Source organism: Trypanosoma grayi, assembly GCF_000691245.1.
Source record: "Trypanosoma grayi strain ANR4 Tgr_296_V1, whole genome shotgun sequence".
Taxonomy (NCBI): Eukaryota; Euglenozoa; class Kinetoplastea; order Trypanosomatida; family Trypanosomatidae; genus Trypanosoma; species Trypanosoma grayi.
Genome location: NW_008825915.1, coordinates 1 through 10654, shown reverse-complemented (window position 1 = coordinate 10654; position 10654 = coordinate 1). Strand labels below are relative to the sequence as shown.

At 50.8% G+C, this 10654-nt stretch overlaps 5 protein-coding genes and 1 non-coding gene across 6 annotated transcripts in view; all 6 read left to right on the top strand.

Moving 5' to 3' along the window:
• The window catches only part of DQ04_02961040 (hypothetical protein), a gene marked incomplete at both ends in the record, with an annotated part of 1140 nt that extends 1039 nt beyond the window's left edge, over positions 1 to 101 (top strand). Inside the window, one exon of the mRNA XM_009312377.1 lies at positions 1 to 101. This exon is cut by the window's left edge and continues 1039 nt beyond it. Coding sequence (XP_009310652.1) covers positions 1 to 101 — 101 coding nt within the window.
• Positions 102 to 185: 84 nt separating this feature from the next.
• On the top strand, positions 186 to 653 carry DQ04_02961030 (putative RNA-binding protein; the record flags this gene model as incomplete). Its single annotated transcript, XM_009312376.1, has 1 exon — positions 186 to 653. One exon carries the CDS (start codon positions 186 to 188, stop codon positions 651 to 653), a length of 468 nt encoding a protein of 155 aa, XP_009310651.1.
• Positions 654 to 944: 291 nt separating this feature from the next.
• Positions 945 to 4337, top strand: DQ04_02961020 (regulator of chromosome condensation; the record flags this gene model as incomplete). Its single annotated transcript, XM_009312375.1, has 1 exon — positions 945 to 4337. The coding sequence occupies one exon, from the start codon at positions 945 to 947 to the stop codon at positions 4335 to 4337; it is 3393 nt and encodes a 1130-aa protein (XP_009310650.1).
• A 361-nt stretch (positions 4338 to 4698) lies between these two features.
• On the top strand, positions 4699 to 6036 carry DQ04_02961010 (hypothetical protein; the record flags this gene model as incomplete). The annotated part of the gene is made up of 1 exon (XM_009312374.1): positions 4699 to 6036. The coding sequence occupies one exon, from the start codon at positions 4699 to 4701 to the stop codon at positions 6034 to 6036; it is 1338 nt and encodes a 445-aa protein (XP_009310649.1).
• Positions 6037 to 6151: 115 nt separating this feature from the next.
• Positions 6152 to 6223, top strand: DQ04_tRNA085 (the record flags this gene model as incomplete). Its single annotated transcript has 1 exon — positions 6152 to 6223. It is a non-coding gene; the product is annotated as a tRNA-Pro (tRNA).
• Positions 6224 to 6754: 531 nt separating this feature from the next.
• Positions 6755 to 9265, top strand: DQ04_02961000 (regulator of chromosome condensation; the record flags this gene model as incomplete). The annotated part of the gene is made up of 1 exon (XM_009312373.1): positions 6755 to 9265. One exon carries the CDS (start codon positions 6755 to 6757, stop codon positions 9263 to 9265), a length of 2511 nt encoding a protein of 836 aa, XP_009310648.1.
• Between the last annotated feature and the right edge of the window lie 1389 nt (positions 9266 to 10654).

The window sequence follows — 10654 nt, the reverse complement described above, 5'->3', positions numbered from 1 at the left end:
AAAAAAAAAAGAAACATCAACTCTGTGTTTTTGTTCTGTGTGGAGCTGCATGTGTGATGCATCTCTCTCTCTCTCTCTTTGAAGACACTGGACTTTGCTGAGGTGTATCGCGACAGCAAATTGTGACGCTTCTCTGTATTTCTGCATTCCATGAGTCAAGGGACAGACCTTTGTGGGTCGGTGTGATGCAGAAGGGAATGCAGCGATACCAGAGTGGGCAGTCGGGCGCCTACACCGCGGCGTACCATGACCTTCTTGGCAAGTCTTCGTGGATCGTTGTGCGACACCTTGATCACGCCCCTGCCTCTGGTGCTACGTCTGATGGTGTCGCGGCCGTTAGTCTATCAGAGGGAGACGTCGCCACGGTCTTTTCTCAGTTCGGCAATGTAGTGGACGTGCGTTTCGTGCGGCACCGTCGTACGGGACGCTTTCTCGGCACTGCATTTGTGAAGTTTGATGACTACCACAGCGCTATGGCTGCGGCGGATGTGATGAACTCAAATCATGAGAAAGGACAGGAGGTACGACTGACAGCGACAGCAACACGGGGCATTGAGGTGGAGCGGTGTGACGAGGCCGAGGTTGTGGTGCTGCCTGATAGCACAGAATCATACCCGGCATGGATTGATAAAATAAAGCGCGGCATGATATGATGATGGGGCATGCACAGCGCGATGTGTTGGGGGTGGAGACTAAATTGTTTGGCTGGTGATAGGGATTCATCTATTACGCGGCCTTTGCAAATGTGGTGAAGAGTGAAGGTGAAACAGCGTCGCTCTTTTTCTTCTCTCACCCATTCATCTTTCTCTGCCTACTGCTAGTGCTGATATATACGTTATAACGACACATATAGGTATACACAGTCGCACGCACACGAACCCGCTCAAGTTCTCACTCGCCTTCCTTGCAGGAAGGAGCGTTTTCCTGTGAATTGGTTCTGCACCATGCAGGCTTACTTCCAGCGACTTGTGGAAGGCGATTACAGTGTTCTCCCGAGCATTCTGATGTGCGTAGAGGGACAAACCGCTTTGTCAGCTGACGCCACGGAGGGGCGCCTGTACCATTACATCGTCAAGGTGCTTCTCGATGAGGGTCGCAAATCGCAATCCAACTCAGCGAATAATACCCAACGGGTGTCGATGGAACAGTGTGTGTTGATGCTGCGCATCATGATGTCGGCAGTCGTGAATGGGAGGGAGTTTGCAGCAGAACCTCGCAGATCACTACAAAGTGTGGGTATAGATGGCTGCCGAGCTATGAATCTGGATCGTTTCTATCAGGCAGATCCAGGCATGGTGAACCACGTAATGCGTTTTGTCATTTACGTAACTCGTTTGTTTCGCATTCGCGTAGGGGACATTTTAACAGTGCCGGCGAACGTTGAGGCAACCGAGCACCCTGAGCGAAGAGAGCTGCCAGCTCCCGTTACGCCACCGCGGGGCAACGCCGCTGAGGGAGGAGGCGGTAATCCACGTGGACCTGCTACTGGGTTGACGAACAGCAGAGTAAGCAACCGACGCTGGCGCGAATTACCCAAGAGGCCATCTTTCTTGCCCTTCAGTCACAATCCTATTTTTGACGCCAGGACGGAGAAGCACGTGTGGATGCCGCCGCAGTTCCCAACACCTATCATTAGTTTTGCCAAGCGTTTTGGATTGGGTTGCACACCCAAGTATCCATACTTGGGATCCTCCTCTTTACCCGTAGCTGTAGTTGACATCGTCATTCCTGATAGGCGACCGACCCTTCCTCAGAATACGTCTCCTGCGTCATCGCGCCGCATCGGTGCAGCGTTGGTTTTTGAGCAGAAGTGGAGTCCCTTGTTTGCCCGCTACCTTGATCGATGTTCTTTGCTCTTGTGGGGGACTAGTGTTGCCGTGCAGGGCGACAGTGCATCGAATCCATTGCCGAATATAGAGACGAAGCTAGTGCCAGCGGATGCGTACATACTATGGCCCATCACGTGGACCCCACCTGTTCCTGTGGTTGCTATGTCCTGTGGCGCACAGTCTTGCTACTTCATAACACTTAATAATAAAGTGTATAGCTGTGGCAACGATGATTGGGGACAGTTGGGGACTGCACAATCGAGAGAAATGTCATCCCCAGTACGTAATGACATCCAAGAAAATAAACAGAGTTTCCAATGTGTAACACTTCGACGTGACGACAAGGTGGCTAAGATTGAGGCGGGCTCGGCGTTTGCGGTAGCAGTTGCTTTGGAAAAAAGCCGCCTTTCTGTCTGGGGACAGAACGTCTATGGTCAATGCTTGGTGCGGGATCTGAAGGTTGTGCCAAGGCCTGTGACTGTGGATATTCCCGGAAGCTGTGGTTTCATTACCGACGTGGCATGTGGAAGCTTTTTCGCTGCCTTATTATTTTCTTGTGGTAGTCTAGGGACGTGGGGATTGTCCTCAATGCTTGGTGTATCAGTGCCTCCTGAACAACTTCGAGAAACAGAGACCCCGAACCGTACCAAGTGTGCAAAGACCATAGTTGTTTTTAGGCCTAATCATGGTCAGATTGTGGCACTTCGAGCAGGCCCCTGGCATTGTCTCGCTATAACGTCGGTGGGAGAGGTGTACTCATGGGGTGTGAATCGCCATGGACGCCTGGGACACGGTGATGATCGCGGTGGTATGAAATTGCGCCGCATTGATTCACTGACAGGCCACGTGGTAATAGATGCTAGCTGTGGCTCTTTTCATTCGGCTGTGCTCACAAAGACAGGACTTGTGCTTGTCTTTGGTGAGAATACATGTGGTCAACTGGGTCTTCGAGGGGAGACACCCCGAACCGTTGCGGAACCTCTCACCTTACCAAAACGTGCAATTGCGGTCTCGTGTGGGCGTGAGCACACGTGCATCTTGCTGGAGGATGGTGATGTCATGACATGTGGGACTCTGCGATCGTGTGGTATTGGCTTGGGACACGGGGCACGATTTGGAGTGCCCCGACACTGTTTTCAGAGCTTTCTGGTTCTGTCACTGGCAAGTGGCGCAACCCACGGCATGGCATCCGGTCTCCTACGTTCCTTCACTCTGCAGCTTATTGGATCTTCTTTTGGAAAGTCCATTGATGAGAGGTTAAACAATCTGAACCGGTCAATTCTGAAAGATGGGGTGCGTGCCGTATCAGGGGGAAATGGATTCTTGCTTATCCTCACTGAAGCAGGTGAAGTGTTGGGAATTGGTCAGTCTGATAAGGGTCAGCTGGGTCTTGGTGATGCCAAAGCCGCTCCTAACACCACCGCATTCCAGAAAGTGTCTTTGCCTCACCGGGTCCAGTTGTGTGCGCTGGAGTGTGGTCTTGCGTATGCAATTGGCATCAGCACTAGTGGCCGTGTGTATAGTTGGGGATGGAACTCTCACGGTCAGCTGGGACACGGTGAAGCTGTGCCACTCTGTACATCCGTATTTGCTCCTCGTGAAATTGTGGCCTTACACTATCTGCATGTTGTCCAAGTCGCCTGTGGTGGCACTTTCGCGGTGGCCCTCACCCAGGATGGTGATGTTTTTACGTGGGGTGAGGCCTCGTATTGTGGTCGTTCTGGCAGCCAAACATCTAATGTAATGGAGCCTATGATACTGAAGGAGTTGCATAATATAGTGGAAGTGGCGGCAGGTATGACACATGCTGTTGCACTTTCCTGTGATCATGTTATATATACTTGGGGAAATGGTCAATTGGGGAATGGTGAGGTATCCGATGGGGTAGTGGAGACTCCTGTGATAGTAACGTTCGCCCACGCTGTACGACGAATAGGGTGCGGCCCATTGAACACATATGTAATTACCGACATTGGTGATCTTTTTGTCTGGGGCTTGAACGAGAATAGGCAGTGCGGTGTAAACCCTTATGAAGGTGCTGGTCAACCACCGATAGATAGCACTGATCCTGGTATTTGGAGTGAGTCATCCGTAGTAGTGTACCCTACATTTATTTGTGGTGGTGTTCGCGACGCAGCGTTTAGTTCCAATTGCGGAGTGCTGATAAAAGAAGATGGCAGTAGTGCTGTTACTGGTCATTTTCAACGGGGGGACGAGCAAGTAGTCCTCCACTTCTTTACCCCACAGTCAGTCCCAAAGGCGAATCAAGGGGCGGAGAATAACTGTGGAGTAACGTTGTTTTCAGGGAGTAATCCGTCAGAGGGCTTCTTCTCTCGTTGTTTTCGTGGATTCGATACGCTAGCTGTGCTGGTGGAGTGGGACCGCCCGAGTGCTGAGGAGGTGCATGCCGCCGTTAACGACATGAAGAGTTGCCTCCAGTCCATGAAAACTGAAAATGAGAAGGTGACAGATGAACCACGCCACGAAGAAAAGGAGAGACGCGCGTGAAGCATTCAATTCTTCATCCTCCTCGTGTATGTGATTCAACATTTTAACCTTTTTCTTGTCGTTATTTTTATTTCTGATAAACTGGATTGTAACGCGAACGAAAAAATAGCAACAAAAACCAAAAAATAAATAAATGAACGAACAAACAAGCATGCGTTGCCGATGAAAAGATATTTCTTGAACATTCTCTTCCTGTTCTGACTTCGACTTGTTGTGCGGTCTGTTATATCTTTCTCATGCATTCTTATTTATTTATTTGTTTGTTTGCCACTTCGATCGCTCTTCACACGCCACGGGGGGGNGGGGGGGGGGTGAGAGCACTTTTCCATCATCATTTCAGGCGTTTAGAAAAGGCTTTTAGATGTCTTTGGTAAGGTCGACGTATCGGCAGGTTCTCAAGCGGGTTCACAAAGCTTCTCTGATATATGGAGGACCTGAAAAGGTGTGTTTCTCCGTGTTTGGGATCATGCTAAGGATGGAGGACTTCACCGCCGCAGGCTGTGGTGACACACCTCAACAAGTCGTGCGATCTCTGTTTTTGCGTCCGGGCATTACTGGTGACGCAGGTGATAGAGTATCAATTCGGCTGGCCTCTGGATTTGATGCACTCAGGCGGCTCAGTGAAGCAGTACCAGTGCCCCCCAAAACGCCCTACTATGCTGTGAAGAGGCAAGGAGAAGACACGACACCACAGAGTGCTTTGTCGGCGTCGGCGTCGCCGTCGGTGAGAGAGATCAAGGGCGGTGAGACGTTAGCCAGGATGCCAGGGAAACATGTGAAACGTGAAGTTGTGACGCCCGCCTCCGAAGACTGTGACGGTGATGATGGCAATGATTATGATGATGATGATGAGGGGGTTTCTTTGGGTGAGGGAACGATCTTGGTTGAAAGTTCTATAAGCCATAACTTGAAAAAAATTTCACGTCAGGTATTGGTGTGCAAAAACCCACAACAACTTTCTCCTTACCGCTACATGATTCCTCCTGAACCCATGCACCCTAAAAACACACGAGTTACCTTCAAGTTTCCCCTAATGCGGGAGGCGATGCTTTGCATGGCTGCGTCGACATGTGCTTCTGCTACTGCTACTACTAGCCCATTCCGAAGTGCCGCTGGACAGGGTCCATTGGTACTAGGTAGTTCTAATATCACAAGTGAGGAATATGGTTTGTTGTGCGCTTCCATTCCTATACACACAGTGTCGGTAACAGACCATATTGAAGTGAGACTGCGGACAGACTACGTGTGCTCGAGAAAGACTGACGAAAATGGTGATGTTACAGGTGACGAAGGTTATGACACTCCAGATGAAGATGAGACCGATAGCACGGATTCAAGTACCCTTGACGGTGACACAAAGACGGAGTACATCTTTCGCTACTTTGTTTCCATCCGAAACTACAGTCCGCCTCGAAATAAAAAGAAGTGGCATGTTCAATTGCTTTCACGTCATTTGGTCTTCTTCAATCCAGAATCCGGCCTCGTTCTTGAAGTCGTTGGTCCTGGTGTGGGGGGCAACTTACCTATGTTGGCACCCGGGGAGTCGCACACGTACGAGAGCGGTGCGAGCCTATGTGAGCCCTCTGGTGTGATGCGTGGCACGTTTCAGCTCCACGCGTACAACGAGGAGGGGCAGTCGTGCAACATCGATGTGCACATCGCCCCGACGCGTCTTGTCGCGCGACCGCCGCGGGCGTGAAGAGGCGCGGCGGGAGGCGAAGACGAAGGAGGAGAGAAAAAAAAAAAGTGAATTGGCGGAGGAAGGGCGATGTGATTCCCCCCACCCCAAGCGAAATGGCCCGACGGCCGACGTCGGCCGCTTGGTCTAGTGGTATGATTCCTGTTTCGGGTACAGGAGGTCACGGGTTCAATTCCCGTAGCGGCCCGTTTTTTTTCCCATGTCCCCCACGGACATTGGGGGGGCGCCTCGTACTGCAAATACCGGTTGTGTGGCAGTTGTCTCATCTCTGCCACACCGTGACACGCTTGTGCGCCTTTGCTGAACGAACGGCAAAGCAAAAATAAAAACAACAACAAAAAGACCACGTTTTCTTCGTATTCACTGTGGTGCTCTTGAGTTTGTTGAACACGACAGGAAAGAAGAGAGGAGTTTGAATGATTGAAGAGCATAACAAGATGCTCTGAAGGGGGTGGGTGGGCAGAGAGACAAAGACAGAGTGGGAATTATGTAGGTAATGCGGATTCCCCTCTTCTTCTATCTCAGAACACGTGAGTGTGTGTGCGGGGTGGCGGCAACTCCTCGGCGTTTCTCTTCCTAACCTATTTCTTGCTCTGTATGTGCACTTGTCTACATATGTATAGCCTTCCATCATATCCTCTCTTTACTCGTTTGAACTAAACAGATAGAAATAAACAACAGAAGCTTTTGTAAGTAGGAGTGTGCATATTGGTGCCCCATGGACGTATCAAAAGCTCCTTTGGCTGATGCCTATGCGGATTTGCGCAGTGCTTCAGGAGAGGTGAACCGCCTCCTCCGCAGATTCATTCATGAGGACGGTGTGGTAGTTGGGTGGGGCTTGTGCCGAGAAGGCCAACTTGGTACAGGCTCACGCGTTAACTTGGTTACCCCTCTCATGATTGGCGGCCGTGACAAGCCATTGAGGATAGGTTGTTCTTCAATGGCTTCCGTATGGCTGGGATGTCGCGGGACACTTATTACGATGGGTGGCGGGAGTTGGGGTGAGCTTGGCGTGCCCAATCCGAATATGTGCCCTCTTGTTACTGCCAACGAGGTTGGTCTTCCAATTGCTGTTGTGCAGATTGAATTACCGCAATTTGAACCACAAGATGTTCTTGTAGATGTGAGAGGAGGCTATGCTTTTTTTGCGGCATTATCGCGGCGTGGAGAAATTGTCCTTTGGGGCGCGAATAACTACGCTCAGTGTTCGCGCAACCTTGAACAACAGTGCTCCCCTTGCCCTGAACGCCGCAGTATTCCAGGCGAAAAGATTATTCAGGTAGGCTGTGGCAATTTCACCGTATTGGCGCTCACCGCATCAGGAGCAGTGTACGGCTGGGGATACATAAATCTTCTTGGACCTGAGGAACAAATTCGGTCCCAATTGCCAAGCAGTTCCTTCAAAGTGGTGCAGGCTGATAGCGAGTCAAGGACTATTGTCATTGACCCTGTCAGAGTCAAATGCCTTGAAAGAAAATCAATAACACAGTTACGTGTAGGGCCGTGGCACGCTGTTGCCATCGGTGCACAGGGAAATGTGTATACATGGGGTTTGGGAAAGAATGGCCGTCTTGGTCACGGTGGTGAGGAAGATGTTATTACTCCAAAGGAAATTACAACAATGCCCTCTAGAGTGGTTGAGGCTTCATGTGGCGGCTTCCACACCTGCTTTGTTACTGACAATGGTGAAGCCTATGTGTGTGGTGACAACCAAGGAGGACAGTGTGCTGTTGTCGGTGAGATGATGGTCACTACATGTCGTCGCATTAAAACTCCCAAAAATCGAAAAGTATTATCGGCTACATGTGGTCGCCACCATACCGTACTACTTTTTGATAATGGTGATGTCATCACCTATGGCACTGGTTTGGGCTTAGGGGTCGGATCTGGCTACGGTATGCGCCTAGTACAAGGATTTCATATCATGGACAACTACACAACACTCTGGATGACTGGTGGAAGTTGCCACAATTTCTCCCTCGCCTTACCCAAAAATATGACAATGGTTTTTCTTGGATTACCCCACCGCGGTGTAGAAACTGCACTTCATGCCATCGAGTTGAAGGAAGGACTCTTGTGCGCAGGATTGGGTCACGGATTTTCAATCTTGGTGAATCGTCGCGGTTGTTGTTACGCCATGGGTATGGGTGGATGGGGACAGCTGGGAGTGGATCTTCACAACGTGAAGGATTTCACTCCCGATAAAGTGCCTGTCGTAAGACACGCTATGCGTGTTGGGTACCTTTCCAGAACCGTCATCACACAAGTTAGCGCTGGTGTTTCTTTCGTCGCAGCTCTTACTGACGGACAGCGCGTCTTCACGTGGGGAAACAATGTGTATGGCCAATGTGGAATAGGTGTTGATCCAAAGAAAACGCGTATAGCTGAGCCAAAGGAAATTACATGGTTGTCAGATAAAATGATCATTCAAATCTCATGTGGCTGCTTCTTTGCTATGGCACTCAGCGCAACAGGGGATGTGTACACTTGGGGTAGTATTGAGTGCTGCGGCAACGGGCTCCATCCTCCTCCGTCAATTGTTCCCAAGAACCTTCTTATGACTTCGTTGGGATCCGATAGCGAAGCCAGCATCTTGTTGCCGGTGAAAGTATCGGGTTTAAGCGGTATTATAACAGTGGCCGCGGGATCTTGGCACGCGCTAGCGCTGAATGCACTTGGTGAGATCTTTGCCTGGGGCCTTGGTGCTAATGGCCGACTCGGTGTTGGCAGCACAGAGGATCACCACGTTCCCGTGAAGATTGCCCTGCAGGCACACATGACACGTATTGGCTGTGGCCCCTTCACCAGTTTTGGCATCAGTGATGAAGGGAAACTATACGTGTGGGGTGCAAACGACGCACATCAGCTATCCGTACCAAGCAATCCCGTGTTGACCCCGACGAAAGTTCTTGATGACGTGAAGGAGGCTGTGATGGGCAAGTTCTACACCCTTGCCCTCACATACGATGGTGATTACCGCTTCAGTGGCACCATGGAGCACGAGAACGGAAGATATATGAGCAAGTCCTTCCTCAACACGGAGGCTCTACCACCTCCGCTAATGCGTAAGAACATGCAGGCAGAGGGATACCGCGGCATGCGGGTGTACGGTGGCGTCGAGCACGCCGTGGCGCTGATGGAAAAGCACCCAGTGGAGCCGACTGTGATCAAGCAGCTCCACTACGCGTTGCGCGACCGGCCAGCAGAGATTATTAAGAATGGTCCTTGATAAATATATATAGATATATATATATATATAGCGAAGAAGTGTCTGTAACAGTGATGTGAGCGAGCGAGAGAGAGAGACCGTTTTAGGGTCGTCCTAGAGGGATCTTTTAGACCCCTGCTTTCCGCCTTTAAGCATTGTTATCATCATTTGTTTCCCCACCCGCCTGGGTATGTGCCTCGCCAGTGACTCCCTGGAGGCGCATCGTCACATGGCTGACTGTGAGCGCGTAAATAACACGGAGAGTGGAGCATAAGTGAGGCAGGTTAGAGGAAGAAGATTCGCGGTGGAAGGCCAGAGCGCAAGGGAATGGAAGGAAAAAGAAAAGAGAGAGAATCTACAAACACATGTGCAAACAGCAGCAGCAACAACAACATAAAATCAACCAGAAGCAAAACAAAAAGGAAAAAAACAGCTATGAAACGAAAACGCGGGGGCGGGCGTCCAGCGAGAGTAGGCCGCCCCCGCTGATGTTCCTCATCTCTTTCCCCCTGTTCATTTTTTTAAAAAGAAAATTTTTTCCCTTTCTTCCTCCGCGTTTCTCTGCGCGGGGGCTGGTGGAGGGGGGAGCCGGGCGGACACGAAGGCGGCCTCTGACTGGGGCGAAGAGGGAGAGGCGGCCTCCTGGGTGCGCACCGTATATTCCTTCAGGCTCTTTTCTCTGCCGTGATCTGCGGGCTCTCCACCTGTGTCCACTGAGCCGCTCGCTCTTGTTATGGATGCGCATTTGTCCATATTTACGATGTGCATGGCTAATCATGTGTTATTCATTGTTTTTTTTTTGCTCTGGCGTTTGCATCTGGCACATCTATTTTCTGCTTTGTTTATCGCTGTCGTGATTGCGGTCCTTTTTTTTTTTCACTCGGGACTGCAGGAGGATGCGGCGGGGGCGAGAAGCAAACAAACACACAGAAGGCAGGGGAAAGAACACACGTGGAGGAGACGAGGTGGTTTCCTTATCATTTGTTCCTCCAGTGCCTATGTGCATNNNNTTTTGTTGTTGCTTTTCCTTTCCCCTTGTGGCCGGTGATGGCGGAAAATAAAAAAGAGCCGCAATGACGGGAGGATGGTGGGCCCTGTGGTTGCTGCCACATTGATTGAGCAGCGGCAGAAGAGGCGCCGCCAGCAGCGGAAGCCGGAGTGTGAGTGAGGGAGGGAGGGGAGGTTTTGGGGGAGAGGAGGCTGAGGTGCACCACTGTTTTGTTTCTGCGCGTGTATTTGTATATATGTGGGGCAGTGAGCTTCTCTCGCACCCCCGTGGCATCTCTCATGTCTTAACTGCCAAGCGGCTTGTGTCGAAAAGGGGAAGGCTGATGGTGCGAAGCGAAGGAAGCTGCACACGAGAAGAATGATAAACAACAACGACTGAAAGAAGCCCCCCCTCCCCCCCCC